At 31.4% G+C, this 24,826-nt stretch overlaps 1 protein-coding gene across 1 annotated transcript; it reads left to right on the top strand.

Moving 5' to 3' along the window:
- Window positions 1-466: 466 nt before the first annotated feature.
- Window positions 467-24,727, top strand: LOC130621812 (condensin complex subunit 1-like). The gene is made up of 31 exons (XM_057437163.1): window positions 467-658; window positions 773-848; window positions 1,368-1,426; window positions 3,169-3,260; window positions 5,165-5,245; window positions 5,443-5,588; window positions 7,170-7,291; window positions 7,720-7,843; window positions 8,077-8,224; window positions 8,764-8,886; window positions 9,941-10,015; window positions 11,647-11,781; window positions 11,922-12,012; window positions 12,844-12,997; window positions 13,428-13,631; window positions 14,634-14,698; window positions 15,126-15,259; window positions 16,301-16,554; window positions 17,000-17,084; window positions 18,192-18,708; window positions 19,223-19,482; window positions 19,741-19,840; window positions 20,240-20,363; window positions 20,582-20,633; window positions 20,998-21,101; window positions 21,449-21,626; window positions 21,728-21,822; window positions 22,073-22,153; window positions 22,961-23,144; window positions 23,250-23,382; window positions 24,011-24,727. Exons 1-31 carry the CDS (start codon window positions 544-546, stop codon window positions 24,217-24,219), a joined length of 4,320 nt encoding a protein of 1,439 aa, XP_057293146.1. The 5' UTR covers window positions 467-543; the 3' UTR covers window positions 24,220-24,727.
- The last annotated feature ends 99 nt before the right edge of the window (window positions 24,728-24,826 follow it).

Raw genomic sequence — 24,826 nt, 5'->3', positions numbered from 1 at the left:
GATTAAAGTTTCTGTTTTATTCTCTACGAGTATCCCCCCACCATAAGACAAGGGTCTTTACTATGACTTTTTTGTTGTTCTATTTTTCCCCTGATTTATTTTTTTCCAAAAGCATTTTAGCAAACTTAAACTTAATCAGTAGTAGGTAATCTGTTCACCTACTACTGATCACGATTATTTTGACAATGGATATTTTTTTGGCTGGGAATTATTGATCACAGATCGACTGGAAAAAACCAAGCAAGAAACTTAGAAATTAAAGTACCATTATTTCCAGTTCTAGTAACTTACATCTTAAAATTTTAGAGAAAGTTATTTCAAAATAAATTAAAAAAATGTATAAGTAATACTAAAAACCTTGGTTAGTCTACTTTGTCTGCCTTCATAGCCGCCAAGTGTGTCAATAAAAACCTGTTATTTCAGAACTTTTAGCTGAATGCTTATTGTGTTATATTGTGTAATTTTCAATGCTTCCAAAGCATCTGGTTTGTATTATCAGCTGTATTGAAGTTGTATCTCTAAAAGTTTCAGGATTTAAACATAATGGATATAGAATTTTCCATCCCTCTGAACAAGGAAGATTTATTATCAAATAATAGTGATGGCTACAGTGTGAAAAACATTATTGAGCCTGCATCAATAGATGAAAAACTAGAAGGTATTCATGTCTATTGTGTCAGATTTAGTGGGTTTTTTTTGTACTACATTATTAAATATTTTTTATACTGCTTTATTAAATATTTTAATCATGCTTTTACTATTTTTTATTTAGACTGCAATGTTGATTATCGGAATGAAGGTCCAACGGCTATATTAAAACATTTTGATACATTTTATAGTGTGCTGCAGTGAGTTTTGTATTATTCTTCATAATAGCTCTCTGCATAAGAAAACATTAGCAGCAAAAAGAAAGCCATAAAAAATTATATTTACAACAGCAATTATTACAGTCATGATGACGTTACTCATACTGTGGAAACCATATTCTTTTTGCATAATACTAAGTTTAAAACAGTTTATGTACTAAAAGAACAAACTAATTTAAAGCTATGATAATGTGGGGTAAAAATTACCAAAGGTTATTAATATGTGTGCAAAGAAATAACATAACTCTCTTCACTTGTATGGCATATGAACCGCAATTGGAGTACCATGTATCATACGATTATTTATTGCTTTACACGGAATAACGAAAATTTACTAGAAAAACCTTATTTATAAAAAGCTCAGCAACATTTTGCTGTCATTATTATGGAACGGTCCTCAAAAGTTGAATGCAGACTTCAAAAATTATATAGTTGGTACAAGTCTAAAAGAAGAAAAAAATGTGAAATTAAATGTAAATCAATCTAATATTTACTCTTTAGCCATATGGGACGACTTAAAGACGAGATAAAAGCAAATACTTGGGAAATTGTACTGTCAAGTAAGTTATATATTATTCATTTATTTAAGGTTTTATGTATGCATGCTAATAAAGTTAATGAAAGTGGCAGTAACCCTTTTTTAGCTGTTCAAAGAGCTGTATTATTTACTCAGTTTTTTTATGTAAACCACATGGAAATATTTCCTGAAAAATCAGAGTTCTGCAAGACGTAAAAAAATGATTTTGGCCTATTATCTTAATTCAGTTGTGAAAAATTTCTTGTTAAAAATCTATAATAAACAAGGAAAAACTAATAATATTTTTTTATCTGCTTCTGGCTCATGTTAAAAGAGTGCATGGTTTGCTAGTTCATTCATATTTTTCATAAACATTTCACAACATTAACAGTGGTTTTTTGTGTTTTTTTTAAAAGATATTTGGATAGCATTCTCTGCTGCATTTAACACTTTTTAAAAATATATCCAGAGTAAAAATATATCCTGTATAAAATATAGTGCTGTACTATTAGGTTGGTCATACAATTCTACGCTATACAGGGAACTCCATGAGACAAGGCACCCACACACGCGCAACAGCTATTCAGGCGCGCGATTCATCGCACACTTTAATTACGCTCTTTACTGGCGTAAAATAAAAAAAATTACGAAGGAATTATAAAAGTTGATTTTCTACATGTCGCCGCTTAAGGCAATGCTTTAAGCATTTAACTATTAAAAACTGTATTCCAAAAATCAATTGTTTACATCGACAGCTTCAACTGTATCATTAAAAACAGTTTATAATCACTTGTGGTTAAATTAAATTTTTTTTAAAAAAGTTAATTAAATGCCGTGCTTTTCCCCGTGTTTAAATTAAATGTGTTTTTTTCAGCCTGTGTGAAATTAAATGTGTGTTAAACATTTTATTTTAAAATTAAATTTATTTAAAATAAAACCTCAATAAAGAAAAAAATGTCTCCCGTTTTTATTATTGTTATAGATAATAGATAACCTATGGAGAAAATATAACCCTGGGAACAAAGTTGGGGATAAAAGCACTACAAACAAAATGGCAGACCATTGCAATAAGTGCAACGTGTAGCACGTGTCAGCGTCTCTTCGTCCATTGTTTAATTTTAATTATATGGTATTTACCTATTATAAATTACTTTGTTAATATATGTAGCACTTTTACACCATTTAACTGATAAGAGTGAAATAAACCAGGAAAAAAATCGGAAAAACGCACGCAAAAATTTTCTAAAATAGATTTATGCGTGCGATGTGTAGCACACGTGTTGTTTTCTTCGTGGAATTCCCTGGCTATATTATTATTATTCCGAATATTTATACAGGATATGGCCACTTTAGTGTTGAAAACACTGCTATTAATGTGGGTACGTCAATGTGGTATACATCATTTTTGTTGATGTTTCAGTTTAATAATTATCCCATATATAGTTCCAGTGCTACATAATTGTAAAATTATGCAGCAAAGATGACAATTGTTAATTTAAATAGCAATTGATGAAAGAAAATAGCATTTAAAAATAACCCTTAGTAACTAATTATGTGAAAAACATTTTCTTTTTAAAATTTAAAAGGGTTACTGTCACATAAGCATCACCAATGAACAATGTTGTGTACAATTATGTTGTGTGAAACTGACTGACTTGTGATGTAACAAAATTTTTTTTAACATATTTGTGTACCAAAAGCAATGTATATAGCTATGTGTTTTAATTCATTGAAGATTAGAATTGATGACAATACAAAAATCTTTCTGTTTTCCAAACTTTTTAGACATTATCATTCATATTAATAGTCTACCAATGCTGCTTGATCCAGAAGGTATTGATGTTCAAACCCAAAGACAACAGTTATGTACTCTAAAGGTCTGTTGTTGTGTGTTTTGTCTTTCACCATAATATGTATGGAGTACTTTTAGGTTGAATTGTATTTAATTATTTTAATACCAGTTTTAGGGCTTGGATTTCGTTTTGCTTCATTTATGCATCAAGCACATGCAAATGTCTTAAGCTGTGTTAATAACACATAAAACCAAACAACACCCAGGCCATTTCCAAACGTATCTAGGATAAAAAAAACACAAAGAAACTACTGAAGAAAAGACTATACAATCACAAAAAAGTTTGTATGGGTATGACGCAGTGAAACACTTTCAAATGACTGCCCTGTTATATTAAGTAAGCAGGGCAGTAAGGGCAGTAAGTAAGTAAATAAGTAAATATTTAAATATAAAACTATAAAACTATAAAAGAATGGTCTAAAACAAGAGCTTATTTTGTATGCTATTATAAAATTGTCAAAACATTTTTTTACAAAACTTAATAACGCTGTGTTTTGTTGTGATCTGCAAAAGTTATGTTTGGTAGGTAATCTGTGAAAGTTTAACTAATTTGCCAATTGTGGTTTACAGCTTGTTATTTTGAACCTTAAATATATGAGATTTATTTTTCAATTACATTTAAGTTGCCTGGAATTTATATTTCATTTCAATTTGACTAGAAAACAATAAAACAGTATCGAGTATTTTAAATTAGGTAAAAATAATTTTAGTTTCTAAAGGCTGGCATTCAACAAAAAACACCGGAGACACATAACACCGGAGACAATATAGTGACAAACTTGTGCAAATGATGCAGTGTATTTAAAAAATGTATACATATAAAAAATGTTTTAAATTTTTATAATTAATCATAAGGTCTTTAGTCTTTACATAACCAGAATTTAGTCCCACAACTGAGTAAGCCAAAAGTGAATCTTTAAGCATACATCTCTATAATAATAGCTGTATTCATCTGTCTGTTTGTGTGTGAGAAAAAAGTTGTGCAACAAAAACACAAAACATGAAAAATAAAGGACAAGTGAACCCGTGGTTTTATCTGGGTTTTTTATTCTGTTATAAACTTACTGCAATGTGCTTTAAAAATGTCAAAACCAAATGGTTACAAGCAAAACTTATTTTATGAATTCTTACTTTTCAAATTATCATTCTTCACTTTATATCTATTTTCTATGGTGGCATCGGTTGGATTAGGCATATACTAATCACCTTCAAATCTGACCTGAACTGTGTTTGTTTTAAACTTAAATTCTTCTGCATCAAGCCTGTCCTTGTTGCCTCATGCGAAGTTTGTTGTGTGTACCTCTGGGCTTTGCCGTTATTTTTTTCCTTCTAAGCGCACCTCACTAGATTCTAAAGCCTAGAGTGAGACTCCTTTTTTGCTTTCTCATGTTAAAAACTATAATAACAATTGCCACAGAAACCATTTTTTATTTCTGCTTTTGTAACAATAAAGTTAGATAAGAATAATAATTGACTAAATACAAATCAATTATAAAAATATTTCACAAATCTCAAATCTAAGCTAATTTTTCAGCCTTCTTTCAAACTTGATGACATCATTAGCTATTTTTTTGGACCAAGTTGTTAACTAAGTTTGATGTCTACAACAAAACAAATAGCCCAGCAGGAATATGATTAAGAAATTAAACTTCCAAGTAAATAAAAAAAGTTAGGAAATAACTTTTTTAAGGAATCATTATCTTCCTTACTGTGAATATTGTTGTCACGTGTGCCTTGTGGTGGTGCAAGTATACAGTAAAGCATATTATGGCATTTTCTTGCCTTACTATAACCCTAGTCATACTAAGTTGTGCTTTAAGCACATTTTACTGTCATATGTTTGTTGTCATATTTCTTTATTGACAGCAGAAATTTATAGTTATATTAAATAGTTAACATATAAAAATTGACAAAAAATGTACTGTTTAGATGGAGAGTTATATCTTAACACAATTGATGGAGGCATTCGAAAGTGATGCAACAAAACCAGTAATAACAGATGCTGCTAAGGTTCTTGTTACTCATTTTTTATAAATTTGTTCCCATTAATTGATTGTCTCAAGGCATTGTAAGTCAACCTAACACTTTCTCAATTGAATGATTGGTATTTATCACAAAATTTCTTAAAAATAAAGTATTACTTCATACCCTATTATTTTTACTCTATTTTTTTGCAAAAAACTTTTGATTATATGCTAAACTTATAGAAAGGGAAGTCTAATAAAAAGAAATCACACGAAAACTGGGATTGGAACACAGAACGAAACCGTGCACTAACAGCAATAAACCAACTAATTCAACTTGAAATTCAAAGATTGTGGGATCCTCCTATAGTAGAAGAAGAATACACCAAGTACGTACCTTTCTTTAAATATCAGTTTTTGTTTACTAACTTTAAAGTAAGTCTATGTGGTAGTCTTTTCGTTTTTCAAATAGTAACATTAAAAATATTCTTCATAAATTGTCGTATTGTACCATAATATACTTTGACTCAAGATAACCAATAATATTTTACGTAATATAAAAGTAATAGCATTTTAGGGACCGTCTCCACCATCGTTTCACATACATATAAATTGAAACCATCATGATATTTTTAAGATGGTATCATTATTTTTTAAAATCATTTACAGATCGTTTCATGCATGGAATGTGAAGCGAATTGGGAAACGATCTGAAGAATTCGTATCAAATTTTATATTAAATGATCTTTATACGATTTTAAAACAAATTTAAAAAAAATTTTTTCTAGAAAATCGTTTTGAAAAATATTTTCATATCACTTCATTGAATTAAAAAAATACTTTTGTAATTGTTTTGTTTTCGTATTTGTTACCCAATCTATTCAAAAATTTTAAAATAAATTCGTTTAAACACTTCGTTAAATTTATTTCAGTTCTAATCATTCAAAAATCGGTTCTAATATAACACATGTTTATCACAGATCGTAGATTTCTGGAGAAATTGACTATCAAATTATGTAAATATCTTCATTCTTTCTACCGAAAATAACAAAACCAATTTGTAGAAAGCAAAAAAATGCCATAGATTGTTTAAAAACAATCAAAACAGGATCATAGATAGCAAAAAGGTTGCCATATATCTTTAAAAAATAATGAAAACGGCATTTCCCATTCGCTTCCACTTTGTATCATTTTTGAGCTTAAAAAACAAAATAAATTACAATCGTTTCCAAATATTTTTAAATAGCTTTACATACATTTCATGGAATGATGTGTACATGATTTTAAAAAATAAGGATACAATCTTAAAACTATCATGACCGTTTTAATTTGTATAAAATGTGAAATGTTGGTAAGTATGGTCCCTTATTCAGAACCCATATTGATAAAAGTATTTTCAACACTAAAGTGGTCTTTAAAAATGAAGTTGATTCAGAACTTCTGAATTTTAATTGTTAAGGCGACTCTAACTTAATTAGTTGTTCTACTGGCAAAGTCGATAGTACCTTACAGTCAGTCGGTACCTGACCTGCAACTGAACTTATAAGTTTTTCCTTACAACTAAACGGTCCGTTTAAACTTACCGTGTATTTTAGCCTTTTTTAAGCTTAAATAGCGAAAGTAGTTAATTTTTGTTATAAATCACATTTGTAAATACAAAATTATCACATCACACATTTTAGTTTCATCTTTTTTTTTTTCTTTAAAACTTTTCTGCTTGATATTATTATTTTGTTGTTTTCGTGAAAATTAGGTTGTTTGGGGCCGGTAGAACAACTATAATTAAGTTGGAGTGGCCTAAATCACTAAATAGTGCAGGCCTTTTCTGTCCTATGAACATAATTTTAGTCATTGAGAGCTTTGTTTTTGTACACATAAATATCATCAGATTGGTAGAGAAACTAAATTTGTAAAGCCATCAGCTATGTTAGGTTCAGTATTAATTTCTGTGGATTTAAATTTTTTTTCAGTTTGTTCAGTGGTGTATGTTATAAACTGCTTGAGAACCAACCTTTTGTACGCCAGAAGGAGGACAGAGATGTAGTGTTTCAAATTTTGGGACATTTGATCAAACGATTTAATCACCAACTAGGTATAGTATATATTTCTACAATAAGTGCAAACTTCTAACTATGTCTTCGAAATTATGTATGGAACATTGTGATGATGTAGTACTGAAGTGTGTTTAGACCATCCATATTTAAAAGTTTGTCCATCGTCAAACACCGTGTTTCAGATATGCTAGTGATATCGCAACATTTTGTTTGAATAAATATATTTTTTCTTTTGTGGAGTTGAGGCTGAGTTTGGTTGCCAACGGGTGAGGCAATTAAGTCAAAAATCACTGATGATGGCCAATAGAACTTTTGCAGATGATAAGACAGGGAAAAATGAAATATCTACAATGTCCTTAAAAACTATTTAGCTTTACAGAACAGCCTGTTTGGTTTAAATATTTAATAAATGCTTTAGTTTAAGTTAAAAAAAGTGTAGTTGAAAATTATGTTTGTTCATGTTTAGGAGCAAGTTTAAAAATAATACAGTTGCTACAACATTTCGAATACTTGGTTTCTCCATTAGCACAAGCATTAGGAACATTTGTGATAGATTTCGGTGCTAAAAATTTGGTTGGTGACATTATCAGGTATTTTAATTATGTTTTTTAGAGAATGATTTAAGCTACAACACAACCTGAATAATTTAACCAACCAGTCTGTTGTGTTCTTTCAAATGATGATTTCAGTCATTACTATAGACATATAAACAGCCATTATTTGAATCTTTGTGGCAAATACTGTGATAAATTAGAAAATCTACACAGTACCATTTAAAGTAAAAATGGTGTATTTCACTGACACTTTACTTTGCTTTCATTAGAGAGATTGGTAGAATGGATGCGTCAGATTTATCTAGAGACACAAGTGGAACAAGGTCATTTTCACAATTTATTGTTGAAATTGCAGATAAAATGCCATCTTATGTTTTACCAAATATAAGTCTGCTGATGTCACATTTAGACGGTGATGTAAGTACAATTGTATCAAAAATTTACTATTGTGGGTTAAAAGTGCAAGTTGTATTTATTAACGTAGGCAAAATCAGGAAAAAGTCAGAAATAAATCTGGAAACAGCAAAATAAAGCTTCTACCAAGTTATTCTTTGTTAAAGTGGATTTGCTGTAGTCACACAGGATAATTTTGGGATACTACGTAATTTTCTGTCTTTAACCTAACTAATATTTTGAGGTAACATTAAAAAGCTATAACAAGCACAACAAACCTTTTCAGCAGGAAAATGTGCTGAAATGTAATAATAGACTAGTGGTACAAAAATATACAAAGAAATATCTATAATATAAGATCAACTTTGGTGTTTTTACTGTTTTCAAATTTGCATGTGCCAGTTTACGAAAAAACATTACAGAAGTTTCACTTTACTAGTAATCTTTGGAAATTTAAGTTTATCCCTGACTTCAAGTTTTGCATTGTTCTTAAATAAAAATGTATGCTTTTAAAGAAAGATTATGTATTTATGTTATACCATAACCTGTTGTTTGTATTTTAGTCTTACACAATGAGAAATGGTGTTCTTGGTGTATTTGGGGAAATTGTTATTAAAGTTTTAAGCAAAGAAGACCTTGACGATAACATGAAAAAATCAAGGGAAAGTTTTCTTGACAGATTGGAGGTAAAGAGTTGACTAGTATATTGTCGGAACCTAATCTTTCAGAAAAATACACTGCAAGAATTTGTCTTTAACAATTTTTACAAAATATTTGTACAGCAAATTATCCTAAAACTTAAAAAATTTGCTATTTTATCTCCATAATATTATGATTTTGGACATTGTCATAATATTGACATCGTTGTCATAATTATCATTGTCATCATTGTCATAATTATGATTTTGGACATTGTCATAATATCATAGAGCTAAGAAACACAAAAACTATAGATTATTCTTTGCCCGGCTGTTTCACAATTTTATAAGTATAACTTACCACTGTTTTCCCATTTAAAAATAAGAATATTAAAAGCTATGCACATCTGCATGAAAACATGAATACATGCTCATAAAAACAACACTAACCATTGTCTAAATGGTTTTAGTTTAGGGGTGAAACATGGTTAAAATTTTTTAGCCTGTATTAGTGTTTTTTAAGACGATTTTATTTACTATTTAAAAAAATTAATTTCATAAAACTAAGTTAACTTAAAAAGGTTTTTTCCCTTATGTAGTGTTATTTTTGGTGTTTACCCTATATTTTTTATGAAAGCTATAGTGTTATATATGAAAACCTCCCTAGAGTTAAGGATTGACACTGAAATATATTGCTAGTTATATTTTCCATTCTGCAGTATTTCAACCAACACCTGTTTTTACACTCAATTTATTTACGTTAAAGAAGTATTTAGAATTAAATTTATCTTTTCTCCCAATTTTACCTCTATTTTTATATTTACTATTTTTTAAAATTTTTATCGAATAGCTTATTAGTTATCGCTGGAAAGCAAAAGTTTTAAACTTTACTTTGACTGCAAAACCTATCAGTGATTTTGTACTATGTGGATTTGATAAGCTCAAAACTTATATAACAGGCCTACTGTATGGAATTCTTGCATATTTTTCTTTGTAGTTTGTTTCAAAAAGCCTTAAGATTGCATGATTATTTTAATTTGATTGACAGCAAAACTTTAATACTATCAAACCTTTTAATACTTCCATCATCAATTCGTTTTAGGATCACATACATGATGTTCATGCATTTGTCAGAAGTAAAGATTTGCAGATATGGTTACATCTCTGTCAAGAAAAGGTTAATAAAATCTCTCTGCTATAAGTCAACAATATTTATTTTATTAAAGTGATTGTAAGGCCATTGGATAACCCACAGTGAGCAGTGCAATCAATTTTTTAAGTTTTTTTTCATTAATTTTTATTATTATAATTACTATTATTTACCAAGGATAGCCTCTTCAGTTCCTAATAAAACAACAGTTGCTTAAGTAGACAACCACCTAGAATATCATTCCTATTCTCATGCTAAATATTTAGCATAAAAGGATTGATTACCACGTTTATAGTCTCTGGCATGACTTGGCCAGGGTTTAAATCCAAGACCTTTTGCACTGGAGGCAAACACTCTCCCGCAAAGGCCATCAAAAACGGCTTTAAAATAAAAAAGTTTTTGAAGTCACAAATATTTAACAAAAAGAATTTTCCTCTGCTTGATTTTGTATTTTGTGTGACATACACAATCAAGATTTAGTTGGTTGAGCCATTTAAACTTGCATTTTTTTTATTGTCACTTTTTCGCAACAAACAAGATGCAGCAGGTTGCATAAAATATTTTGCCTGTTAATGTCAATTACACATTATCACTGCAACAATATATTTTAAACATATTAACAAAGTCATTTCACAAAACTTAATAATATGATTTACAGTTGTTTTTGGTGTGAGGGATATGATGCATGGCTATGATACTTACTGACTTTATATTTCATATTAGACACCTGCATACGAAATTTTTAGGTCCAATACCTCTGGCTATTTTGCAAAACTACTGCTTAAAAATTCTTATGGAATCCTTATAATGGGATTAGGATTATTCTTAGAACTTGAAACTCACAACACAACTTTATTTCGTTGAGAGGAATCATTTTGCAAATTTTGGATACATAATTGAACCGATTTCCCAATTTATGTAACCAGTCGTCGAAACATAAAGCATATGATCATATAGATGTACATTTTCTTGAGCAGCTTTGAAGCTCTATGCTTATATATCCTTCAAGAGTTCGTCGGAAGCACATGACTCTATAAATCATTTTCATCAGTGTTTCAGGATTGGCACAAAAAAGGCAAAGGAAAAAAGAAATGTTAAAGACTATTGTATTTGGCATCAATAAATCATTTTGCGTTCAGCAGCATAATTTGCCAGGTTAAACTGGTTTTACAAATGATTAATATAAAGTTGGCTAGGACGTCATAATGTGAACCAATAGGTCATGGGTTCAAATCCCCCAAGGGCAGTTTTTCTAAAAACAAAAAATTCTGTGGAAAGAGCTCGTTGATGTCATGAAAATTACCCATTTTGGACGTAATTTATGGATATTATTATTCATTATTTTGTATAATTTCCTCCATGGAAAACGTTGTTAGAAGGTCTATAACAATTTCTTTTTTACTAAGAAAGAAATTTTATGTAAGCAAAATGCAGCAATATTCATGTTGAAATCTTTGTAAACTTTTGAAAGTAGTTACAAATTTTTAATAAAAGTAGCTCCCAAATAAGATAGCAGATAGTTACTAAACTTGCTTACTTAACACTTAGCAGTCGGTGAGTGAAAACGCTTTATATACAATGATATGAAAATTAAAGCTGTAAGCAATCACTTCCTGACATATGCTTTCCCCTGCATTTTATTCATTCATTTTTTGTAGTCTATACCGATTTCAAGACAAGCTCGCATTGTTGATTTGGTGATTGGTCGACTGCATGATAAGTCAAGCCAAGTTCGAAAATATGCAGTACAGTTTTTGAAAGTGTGCTTAATTGGTAATCCATTTGCGGCAAAGGTAAAAACCTGTAAATTGTAAATGCCATTCACATTGGGAACAAGATAATACTTATAGTGCCAATATATTATATACACCGATAATCACCATAAGAATAAAATTGGGTATGTTTGTTGGAAGTAATTTTTTATTTTGTTTAGTTACCAATGGAGCAGCTAACATCAAGCTTAGAAAAAGAAATTGAAAAACTTAAAGAAATGAATCCTGAAAAGGATAGTCACGATGAGACTGGTATGAATTTTTTATACGTTGTAATCTTTTAAACCCTTTATTTGTTAGTTATTGTTCGTTTCAAGTTGCGATTTTGAATTATGAAAGCTAACCTATAATTAAAAGGTTGGTCCATAATTTTTTTTGTTCCTTAAGAATGCAACTTGTTAGTATTTTATAGGAAGCTTACACATCATTATTTCGTTTTACATTTTTTATACTTTACCATTCTTTTTTTGTATTAAACTGTAGAAAAACCTCCATCTATAAGATTTTAAATATCAATATTTTTGGAACAACCTATCACAGGTGGGGTCCTATAAATGACCTGTGTCCCTCCATGCACCCTTCCATCCATCTGTTACCAGATTTTCTCAGGATTGGATTATTAGTTTTTTCTGATTTTTTGCAAAAAGATAGGAAACAATAGACAGTCAAATGTGATGAATTCAGTTTTCTAAGAAAAAGTCTTATTCTGAGCAAAAACAGTCGTAAAATATAATTTTAAACATTTCTCAGGATGAATTTTTATTTATTCTGACTTTTAGCAAAAGATAGAGAACAATTGACCCTCAAATGTGACTAAGTCAATTTCCTGCCCAATAATGGCTGATTGATTTGTGAGCAAAATGAGTCAAAACAGTTTTAAAATCAGATTTTGAACTTTTCTGAGCATTCGATTATTAGTTTTTTCTGATGTTTTAAATCCAGTGTGGTCCATTGAAATTTTGCTTGTTCTTTAGAAAAACTTTCATTTTAATCACCTTAACAATACCTCATGCATGCTTCAACACCGGATAGGCTAGTCACTTCTATCTTTGTATATATATTTTTAATTATATTTTATTTCAGTTGTTAACAATTCCAACAAGGAATGCTCTGATGAATGGCTGAAAATTATAGATGATATCAAAAAAGCTCTTGAAGAACATTTTTCTGATAATAAAATGGACCAAACCCTTGAAGAAATTGAGCTTTATGAAGACGATGATGATGCACTTGATAAGTGAGTTGGCATAAAGACTATTTACTAAAAATGTTTTTTTAAAAAAAGGAGACCTGGAAAGATAATCCTTACATTCTGTTTTAAGTTTTTTTTCCTTAAAGCGTTCCTTGGAACAATATATTTTTAAATTTTTGTAATTTCTGAGCAAAAAACATTTTGTCTCATAATAGCTGCGTCTGTCTGTTTATCTGTCTGTACGGAAACACGAAATGCCATTTATAAAGGACAGATGACCCCGTAAATTTTTTCACGGGTTGACGACTAGTCTATGTAATGTTTGCTGTCTTTCTGTAATCCAAAGATGGCAGCTGCAAGTAGTTAAAGTTGAATACCTTTTGATATTCTCCCGGGTTCCTACAGCTAGTTTAATTAAGCTTTAGGTTTGACTAATCCAACCCAAAGTTCTAATTTTAAATCATGCATAATTTAGAGCTATCCTCCAAATACAAAAGTACCTAAAGGACAATGAGTATAAAAATGGCATAAGACATTTAATAGCGGCAATGGAAACTTGGAGTGATTGTGAGGATTTTCATGTAGACCAAAAGGATATAGAAAGTGACAATATACCTACTGGTGCAGAAGAAACAGCTGACAAGACTTTAACAGAAGATCCGTCCACCCCAAAAGAAAAGTGAGTGTGTAATGTTTTGCCTGGAGAGGCTCTGTATCTACCCTAAACTTAAAACAATATAGTCCCATTTTCTTCAAAGTAAAATATGCCAAGCAAAGAACTTTCTTTGAAGTTTTAATTTCTTGTTAACATGTTGTCCACTCTGTCAGGAATGTCAGGAATTTTCAGGAATTTGGGAAAATAGGAAAAATGACATAAAAAGTCGGAAATTTTAAACTTTTCACTAAGTCCTATGTATGCTTTTCATTTTAATATAACGTTCAGTTTTTACTTTCAGTGTGTGTTTGTTTCTTCCTTTGTTTCTTTTTCTTCGTGTATATTGCATTTTTTTCTTCATTGAACACTCAGTTAATTCATCAGCCAGTACTAGCTAAAAGTAGTGGGAAAAGTTTAAAAAGCTCAACTTTTAAGTGGACACATTGGTTAGACTACATCATGATAATTTGATTGTAATTTTAAAACTGCTCAGGACTCAGCATTCTGAATTGTCTATATTAAAAATGGAAAAAATGTTTGGAAAATTTTTTATTAAATTTTTCATTCAGACAGAGAACAACATTAGTATTCATGTAAAAAAATAATTAAAAAAAATGCATATAGCAAAATAAAAGCAATTAAAAATTTCCATTTTTAAGTACAAAGTTCATTTTTTGATGTAATAGATAGGTATTGGAAGTTTCTTCTACCTTTGCTGGCCTTAATTTTGTTGATCTACATACTAACTATGAGTATATTACAGGAAGCCCAGCGTAACGTAAGAGGAAAAAACACGTTTCTGATATAGTCTCCTCGCACTCTTTCATTTCAACCAAGAAAAAAAAAAGAAATTATTCCTGCTTAAATGCAAATATTATTATGGAATATTTGTAACACATGTGTTTGCGAAATTGGTGACATGTAACATGGACTTAGTGACCATTAATAGTGATGACCTTTTTTGGGTTGTATAATTGATAAATGCTGTTTATGTAGGCATATTTAATTAAATATAATATTTTATAGGGAACACACTGATTCTGATGCATTAATGAAAAAATGTTTTGTTTTACTTAAAAAAATATTTCATGGTAGGTAATATCACTTTATATATTAAAATGATGTGTGCTTTATGCTTCTATGACCAAACATTAGGTTATTAGACGTAAGTTTTGCTTGTTTTAATGTTATGTTGAACCTTAATTGTAATAAACTAAGTATATAAGAATTTGTGTTTTGCATAAGAAAACTTTCTCCATAGATAAGATGCAGTCAGGTGATAACTAACTACCTTTAATGTTATACTGTAAAACACAAGTCCTTAGTAAAGAGCACACACTTCGCACCCTTAGCCTATACTTTCGAACTTGGACTTTGTATTTCACATTACAACATCAAATCTGTTACTATCTTTTTAGTAATTACTGAGATAAAGCCAAGTAAAATAAATATGCTAATCTGCTTACAGTGTTACTTTTGATTAACTCCCAGCTGTCACCATTGTATTCTTCCATTTAGTTTCATCTATAACAGCAGATGAAGAAGATATGGAGCTTGATTTAGAAGCAGCAACACAAGTGGAACAACCTGAAACAAATCCTGTTCTAAATGCTGAACTAGAAAAACAAAAAGTTCTTGTGAAATATTTGCAAGTAAGTTAAAGTCATGAAAATGACCAGATGCAAAGCAGCTTTTTTTTGCCTCTACTGCATCTGTAAGGTATTATATACCCAATTTTGATGTTTTTTGGAGAGGGGAGGAGGTGATAAAAGTCACATTTTGCAATTACGATATATATTCCCTACATCTTTCGCTGTTATAAAATTAAATAATTTCTCAAATTATTTGTTTCTTTTCTACCCATGCTATATTTTTATTGGTCCTCATTTTCTTTATGTTACTACAATGGTTCTCCTTAGCTTTAATTTCATCCAGCAATTTTCTATCTTTATCAAAAGTAAGATGAATGAAGATACTAACCAAAACTCACTGCTGAATATCCTTTACCCTTTTTCTTTTTTTTTTTTCAGTAGTGTACTATCTAACAATTCTTACATTAGGCAACGGGTAAAAAATTGTTGTGCGTTAATAATTTACAGAAATTATATTCACAACCATCCCACTTTAGAGTGCTAAATTATTGTTAATCACTGAATAAGTGCCTTCTACCAAGTTGAATTACTTCTGCTGCACTTGTGTCACAAGGAAGTGCTTTTTAATTTCTGATACTCTAAATCTTATTTATTTATAACAGTTTTTCTACCGCTTCTTTTCTTTATCCTATTGTTAAAATGTTTGCTGTTTTACGATCAAACCAGCATATTTTCAAAATTTAGAAAGTATTTGTCATTGATGATAATCCACTGAAAAAAAAATGTGGAAGATAATAGTGACAATGTTTTCATAATTTTACTCACAACATAATATATAAAAATAAAATATAAAAAAATTTCCAAAAATTAATCATTGCACATATGAAATGAGGTGAAAAGGGATCTTGTTACAGTGAATCCCTTGAAGGAACGTTAGTATTTGTCTAGTAAGAATGTAAATCTCTAGTCTCTAATTTTCCTATAAAAATATCAACATTTTAATCTCCATACCAGGTGAAGTGAAAATCCTCTTTCACTAGGATCTTTAACATGAACTTTAAACTTCATAAAGGGTTTAAGTACTTATTTACTATGTTGTAGGATTGTGTTCAATTCGCACAACAAATGCGTCGCGCCATACCAATTTTGTGTCAGCTTCTTGGATCGAAGGCTAACTCAGATGTGTTGGAGACTATTGACTTCTTCATTGCTGCTCATGAATTTGGATTGACGCAATCAGAGGAAGGAATACGAAGAATGGCTAACTTAATATGGTCACGTGATCCTATTGTAAAGAAAGCTGTAGTTAGTGCATTTGAAAGGTTGTACATTGATGTGTCTTGCGACGGCGAAAGGTTGGTTTGTTTATTGTGTAAGAAAGTGTGTTGTTATCAACAGTGACTGGTACAAAAGCGGTTAATAAAAAAAAGGTCATTATCCGATGGGGTTATGGCTCAAGCTTGGTCTATATATTTTACGTTAAAACTGGTCAGTATTCATTGAAAAACACTTAAAACTGCTTCCTTGGGATAAAATATTTAGATTCACAGATATTTTAAACAAAAAGAAATCTTATTTTGTGAACATTAAAGGATTTTAACTTTCAAGCTTAAAAAAGTTAGAATAGGATGAAACTAACCACTAGCCTAGTTTTGGTTCTAACTCTCAGCTGTTTTTGAAAAATAGGTTGGCCATAATCCCCTCACCACCACCCCGGACTTTACTGAGCCAAGGCTTATTAGGGTTAAAAGAGTTTGGGAATAATCTTATCTTATTCATTTCTTGGTTTATTTTACTCAGAAACAAAGCAAATTTAATTGTGAAGAGTCTGATGTCGTTGATAACCAAAGCTAATCTTGGTGAACTGACGTCACTAGAGGAACTGGTATGTAACTGATATGTTCGAACTTCTGGATTTATATATTGTTTATAGAATTAATGAATTTGTGTCAGCTCAACTATATATACAAATTCTTTTTATAAGCAACTGTACTAAAATTACCAATATTGTTAAGCAACTTCAATACAAGTATAGGATATAAACAAAAAAATATATCTTGGAATAATGAACATTGGTTTTGGAAGGTTTTATTTTCATGTCTCCAAGAGAATCTGTTACACTCATTTATCGCAAATGGGTTTTAAGTAAGTGTTTGGCATGAAATCAAACAGTTAAATGTGTATACGGATTTTTTTAGTAAGGGTTTTTGGTAATCTTCAAAATTATACAAAGATTTAGTTGTAATAACTTCTGAAGCATAACGTTTTAAGGGTTAAAAGTTGGTGACTTTTTATTAGTTAGTCAGCTGTTTAGTTAGCTTGAGGATGTTATTATTTCCTATGACTTCACGTCTGATGTCTTGATATGACTTCACGTCTATTTGAGTCTTTACTGCCACTTTTGTGGCAATCCAATGTCTTACAATCTTTGGAGGGCTCTTTATCTGCCCCCCCTTCCCTGCCTTAAAGAGCCCCTATTTAGCCCACCCTAAATAGTGTAATGCAATGACCTCACCCCAGTTGGGATAAATGTGTAGATGATCAGAAATGGCTTTCTTTTTTTATCAAGTTCATTTAATGAAATATAAACTGCATACCTTAATGATTAGTCAAAACAAAAATTTAAGATCATTACATGATCTTTAAAAATTTAAGAAATAACTCTTTAGAAAATATAAAAGGGGTTGTAACACATATTTGAGTAATACATTATTGACATTGCATCTTTTTCGAGATCGCTAATGTTACATATAGTTTATCATTTCTCAAATCTGATTTGTTACCGCAGCCCATAAATTTGCCTTTCATGTTAGTAGGTCATCTGGTAACTCAAGTTTGCTTCCTTTGGAACGGTCTAGACAATAAAAACAACTTCCAATAGCATTTTCAATACAGCTCATAGAATTTTAGTTGCATCAATGCAGCTGATATCAGGGTATGCTACTAAACTGACGAATGCTTGGTAGGTTACTGTTAACCTTTTACGTTTTAGTTGTGTGAGTTGATGAAAATGGATTTGATCCCTTCCTCTGTCACTCAATTGTTGTGGCAGCAGTTTGCGTTAAAAATGCCACAAACAACATACGAAGAGCAACGAGGATCCCTAATCATTCTATCCATGATTGCCGGTGCTGAAAAAGACATCATCAAGTCTAATCTTGGCGTTCTTGTTGAACACGGCTTAACGTACAATAAGAATTACTTGCTAGCACGAGATACATGTGCAGCCATACTAAAACTAACTGCTAAGTCAACAAAATTTGGTAGCTCGTCAGCTGAACCTTTTCGCTTAGCGTCTGATCATGATTTGTTTTCACGACTGGAGGAATTATTAACACAAGGATTGACCAATATAAGTGATATGAGCTGGACGCCGTTTTGTGAGCAAGCTCTTACAGTTATATATCACCTTGCTGAATTGCCTGATCAAATATGTGGGCGCATTGTAAAATGTATGACAAAAACTCTGATGGGCGGTATGGAGGTTGATCAAGTGGAAGAAGAACCAGGTAAGGTTTATACTCTCTTTTTAACCGCTTTCGCAACTGTTAATTAAACCCTGGGCGTTAATTCCATGTTTGTATAAAACTCACTGTGTTTCAGTTCTGAATAATGATCGGATGTTACTGGATTTAATGGAGTTAATGGATTTAAATTTCATTGGCTATGTGGGGAATTACTCAGTTAAAAGCCTAAACGTCAAATTTACGTCTAAATGATATATGTACGACGTTCTTTTCAGATAAGAAATTATGGCAAAGACGTTGCGTATTAAGCAATTTATATATTACATAATGATGGTTTTGAAAACATAATTATTACATGTCGTAGCCCCAAATTTCCCAGTCGGTAATATAATTTTAACATAAGCCCTTCATATTATGAATCAACCCTAAATTATAAAATTATAAAGTTCTCAGACCTTAACCTGTGTAGACTGGATTTTTATAATCCTAGCTTCTGGAGTCAGATCGGCGCATCTCTCGAGTAGTTAATTTCAGTGGCCTTTCTTATGAATTTCAGAAAATGATGACATATTTCCTAAAGCATCCCAAACCTCTGGTTACAAAGCCCATCCAAGAATCGTTGCCCGTGTTTTATCTGCTGCTGGCCATATAGCTCTTCTTGAGTTGTTTCACTTGGACGTTAGTGTGTTCGGCGAGTTAAAGCGAAGACATCGTGTGAGGGAGGAAGAAAAAGAGAAGAAAGGACAAAAGACGAAAAAGACACCTGGTAGAAGAAATGGAAGGGATAGTTCTGCAAGCACTATTAATTCAAAAGGGGTACGTATAAAGAAATATTGGGAGGACATTGTGGTTCGTGCCAGGTGGACCTCCAATTTTCATGGTAAAATCAAGAAAAATAGATAAACTTTGGTCATAATTTACAGCGCAAACTCCTCCAATAATATTTGATAGTTTTTCATTTGCAAATATCATGAGAAAGATATGTAAACAACAAAAGTCTAAAATTCCTACTTAGTTTGTTACAGTAGCATTAAAATGTTTCGTTCTCAGCGTTATCAGTTTTAAATTTTATAGGATACTGGTGTTGAGGATGAGTTGGGTGTGGGCGGTGCTGTTGCTGAAGATGCAGAAGCTGAGTATATACGAAAAGTTTGTGAACACGAAATCGTCACAGGTGTGTGTATGCATTAAAAACTAAGGCTAAACTTAAACAGAATTTGTGAATCAATAAATGCGGCTACATGCCCTAATGAGTCTATCTTCGTTGAATGTTATCACAATGCTTTAAAATTAGCTTTGCTTGAAAGAACATTTCCGTTGGCTGTTTATTCAGATTCAGATATTAGTCAGATTTAAAATGCAAAATGGTACCGCAAGTAGACGCACACAATGCAGTATAAAAAAAAAAGCGCAAACCTTGATTTTTCCAAGGGCCATCCAAAATTATAAAACAAATACCTTAGGAGTTATTGAGGAAAAAGTACGGGTGTTGAGTATTCAAGAAGTTTGGATGATACAGTATTCAAATGTTACGTACGGAGACATTAGTCTGTATTTATTTTATTTCCTTTAGGTCAAAATCTTTTAAGCATATTCGCACCAGTGGCTGTTCTTATTTGCAGCAATCCAACTAAATACAAGAATGTGGAATTACAATCTGCAGCGTCTTTAGCGTTATCAAAATTTATGTTGGTCAGGTACTCGCTTAATTTGAGCAGTTTCTAACTCAACTTCTCAATAAAAATGTTAGTTGCCGTTACTCTGGTAAGGATTTCAATAATGACCTTGTTGGTCTGAAATCTTTTCGGGCGACGACAAGCGATAATTTTAAATCAAGACTAACATGACTTTCAAGTAAATCGGTAAAAAACGGAGGCGTTTTCTGTTTTGCTTTAATTTCCCTTTCTTCTTTTAGTTCTGATTTTTGCGATCAACATCTTCGTCTGTTGTTTACAATACTAGAAAAGGTGAGTGAGGTTTCTAAAGACTTGTTTTGGACGAGGTTACGGGAATTTATTAACTTTCTCAAGGCACACTTCCAATAATCGAAAACCTTTAATCAAACTCTTCTTTCTTTTTAATCCCGTCTTCACTGAACACCTTCAAATAATCGGATTTCTCTTCTTCTTTTTTTGCAGCTTTTTAGAAAAATGGTAATAGTAGTCTATTTTCTAAAAAATATTAGCCAACTTCTCTATTGGTTAAAAATAATAATACACAAGAAAAACATATTGCGTGTGCAAACATTTTAAACAAACATAACGTTTTCTTATATAGTTAAGACGGAGAATATTAAGTTGGGATTTCATAACTTCTCTCTTTCTATTTTAGAGCGACTTGCCTGCTGTTCGTTCCAATGCTATCATTACACTGGGGGATTTAACATTTAGATTTCCAAATCTTATCGAGCCATGGACACCTCATCTTTATGCACGGTACTTTTTTGTAGTCATGTTCCTTCTTTGTGTTTTATACTCTGAATAACCAACAGTGGATTTTACAGGGTTCAGATGGACCTGAAAAAAGCTGGAAAAGTGTATTTTTATATGGTGTGTTTCAATTAACACCAGATAAACTTTTTTTTGCCATATTATTTAAAAGGTGTTCTAGCACTCATTGCTATGGGAAAACAGTGAGACATACATAACAGTGAGAAAACATTAGAACGTCTATAGATTTCTTTAAGATGTATAAATAAATTTATTTGCATAAAACGATGTTCTGTTGACATACACAAGCTTTAATTTACGAATTCAGCGTGATAATGTTTTTCCCGTTGTAGTCTTCGTGACCCCTCTGTTGAAGTGAGAAAAACGGCGGTGACAATTCTTACACACCTTATATTGAATGATATGGTTAAAGTGAAAGGCCAGATCAGTGAAATGGCTGTTTGTTTGGAAGATAAAGAAGAAAAAATCGCTTCGTCAGCAAAAATGTTCTTCTTTGAGCTCGCTCAAAAGGTATCAAATTCTGCCTTTTCCCCTTCAATTTTTTTTTTTAAAAAAATTGCATATGACTCGGAAAATGCAGGATTCTTAGCTAATAAATTATTCTTATTTAGGGTAATGCTCTTTATAATATTGCACCAGATATTATCAGTCGCCTCTCTGATCCAGACTCTGGTGTAGATGAAAAAACGTTTCGCACGATTATGAAGTGAGTTAAATTTTTAAGCTACATCAAAAATCTCAGTAAAAATCATTGCACGTCACTAAAAATGCAGCGCACACTAATAACGTGACGTGCATGCCAAACCTTATTGAATTGATTTGTGTTCATAACTCAACTTTGCCCTATGACAAATAACTAGTTTGTTGTTTTTCTAAGTACACCTGCGATAGTAATACCTACGTTTATTTGAGGTTAATGGCGTGGGAACCTTAAATTATTTGTTTTTTTGTTATAGATACCTTCTGCAATTTATACAAAAAGACAAGCAAGCCGAATCATTGGTGGAGAAGCTTTGTCATCGTTTCAGAGCTACGAGGTAGGTGGTGACGTCTTCGTAGCTTCAAGATTTACAAATATCACTCTCGTGAATGATCTAAATTGTTGTAGCACTTTTCATTCTTATTGCACCAAGGCCCTCCTGATCATTTTCGTCTTACTTTCAATCATGTGTTTCGTTTGCAGAAGCTTTGTCTCCCTGTAGCAAATACCCGGGGTGTTTTCTATCTTTGGACGGTTTCCATTGCTGACAAGAATTGTCATAGTTAACAAAAGAGCATGCTGAACATGTTGATTTTGTTGTCACCCTAAGCCGTTAAGCCAATATATAGGTTTAAAAATTAAATTTGCTTCGTTGTCAGCAAAGAATGGTCTTTAAGCAAAAATAATCGTAAAGATGATTGTAATATAAAAAATTTGATGTTTTGATACATTTTTTAAATGATTTTACAACAGTACTATTTTAGTTCAAACTGCGCCAGGAATTAAGTTTAACCTTTCTACCTGCAAAGGCCAGACCTGCAAAAGATTCTAAACTTGGACTTTTCAACCTCTCGGAGTAATTATAAAGATCGTAATTAAGGGTGTGATTTTTCTAACCGCGTTGTCTTCTTGTTTTCATTTCAAGAATTATTTTAAGAAAAACTTTAATGTGGGTACGTTTTTCTGCACTTAACACCGCCAAACTGTTTAGAAGGATAATAACTAATAGTTTTTGTATTCTCAGCTTTCGTTTTCAATTGTAGTTTTTTTTGTGAACGACGTTTCAACGAACGAACGACATTTATTGCAACATTATTTTGATGTTGGTTATTTTTAATAATCTGTATTTACTTATTTATTGAAGAACTGATCGGCAATGGCGTGATCTATCTTATTGTTTATCGGTACTACCATACAATGAGAAAGCTTTTAAAAAGTTAATGGAGAACATTCGTTGTTACCACGATAAACTCTCTGATGAGGAAGTGTTTAACTGTTTTAACAATATTATCACGAAATCCAAGAAGTTCGCCAAAGTAGAGCTGAAGGTAAGTTATGCTGAATCAGTTAAAAAATTCTTTTGTAGCCTAGGAATATGACGTGTTTTTTAGTAGAGCTAGCATTACGATATTTTTGCGATATTTACTATTTAGACATTAGTTGAAGAATTTGAAGTAACTTTAAACGCTTTCCATACAAGAGGTGCGGAAGAAAATGCCGATTTTGATAAAGCAGCAAAAGCGCTGTCATTGGCTGCTTCTCAAACCAATACACGGAACGCAACAGGTACGATGTAAACATTTTTTACAGTCTTCTATGTTTGGTAGTCTACACAAAACCTTCCTAACAACAATTTGGAAAAAAACTTCGTTGCATCTTAAGAAGTCCATACATTTATGTCAGGGAGTTCTTTCACGAAATAATATTTAGAATAGTTAAGTGTTCATGCCTTTATCGTCTTATGTTTTTAATTTGCCCGTTAGAAGATTTTTAATGTTTATGTCGCCAACGTGTTTTCACTTCGTAAGAATCACACAGACACGGCGTAGTTACAAACAAAAAATGACGCCATATCACTTTTTTTGTCTGTAACTTGCTTTCGAATTTAACACTACAGCCTTTCCATATTTTTTGCCGACATGACTCACCATTTCATTGTTTTTCGACGTTGGTTGTCGATAAGCAAAGACGTATTAATCTTTTTTAATCTTGTCTTATCAATCTCCTTGCTCTCACTAATCGTTGGAGATTAGATATCTTCAAATGGACGTTGCAGATCTGCTAGATTCTAAAAAAATTATTTTTCTTTCTGCTTTCGACGTGAATTAAAGAGGTGCAGCAGCCAATTTGTACTTCATTAAAACCTTGTCCTTCTTCTGATAATCTGTAAACTTGGGAAATTAATTTTTTTTAGAGCCCGGTGCAAGAAGAAAGAAGAAAGCCTCTAGTCGTTCAAAGAAGAAAGCTTGGGAAGTAGAAAATAGCGACGAAGATGGAGAAGATATGGGTAAAGAGAATACGCCACTACCAGGCAGAGGAAAACGTAAGAACTTGACAAGGGGGAAGAAAACAGTAGCGCGGTTGAATCCAACATTTTCAAGCGACGATGATATGTTCGAATAAATTAATTCTTCCATCAGTTATTCCTGACACAGTAGAACAGTAGAAATATTCTGAACTTCCTATGTTTTATAGTCTTCCTCTTTATAAGAGAGCAGGTTTTAATATTGTAATTATACGTCAAGTAAGGCTTTCTCTGTGGGTATCCTGTCCTCGACCTTTAGTATTTTATGCTAAATTCTATCGTGAAGTTTTGATAAGTTGTGGTCTTTGCCAATCTCGATGTGTTAAAGTGCTGAAACAACGAACCCAACTAAAATAAATCGATATTTTACTAATTGTAAATAAAGGAAGCGACTCAAAGCTATATTTTTGTTAGGCGATAAAAAGATATTCTGGTATTTTCTTTTTCTTCACAATATGGGTGTGCCAATATACAAGTATGTACTTATTTGCAAATAATTTATACAATGTGACCTAGTTGTAGAATTCAACTTTTGATTTTGTAAATAATCCAATATTCATGTTTTACTCTCTGTAGAATTTACATAATTACATCGTATGAACTTAAGTATTGTTTTTTTTTCGGTTTGTTTGTTTGTTTATTCGTTTATTTGTTTTTTTGCTTGTTCTTTTGTTTGACTTGTTTTTATTGCCATGGTATTTTTAC

This window comes from Hydractinia symbiolongicarpus, chromosome 12 (assembly GCF_029227915.1).
Source record: "Hydractinia symbiolongicarpus strain clone_291-10 chromosome 12, HSymV2.1, whole genome shotgun sequence".
NCBI classification, from domain to species: Eukaryota; Metazoa; Cnidaria; class Hydrozoa; order Anthoathecata; family Hydractiniidae; genus Hydractinia; species Hydractinia symbiolongicarpus.
The sequence above is the reverse complement of the archived record's forward strand: the minus strand, read 5'-3'. Positions and strand labels throughout refer to the sequence as shown.

Coding starts and splice junctions, on each gene's coding strand:
- LOC130621812 (XM_057437163.1), top strand. CDS start 544: ATGGATATAGAATTTTCCATCCCTCTGAACAAGGAAGATTTATTATCA. Junction 3,261..5,164: donor AACAGTTATGTACTCTAAAG/GTCTGTTGTTGT, acceptor TGTACTGTTTAG/ATGGAGAGTTATATCTTAAC. Junction 16,555..16,999: donor GTGTCTTGCGACGGCGAAAG/GTTGGTTTGTTT, acceptor TATTTTACTCAG/AAACAAAGCAAATTTAATTG.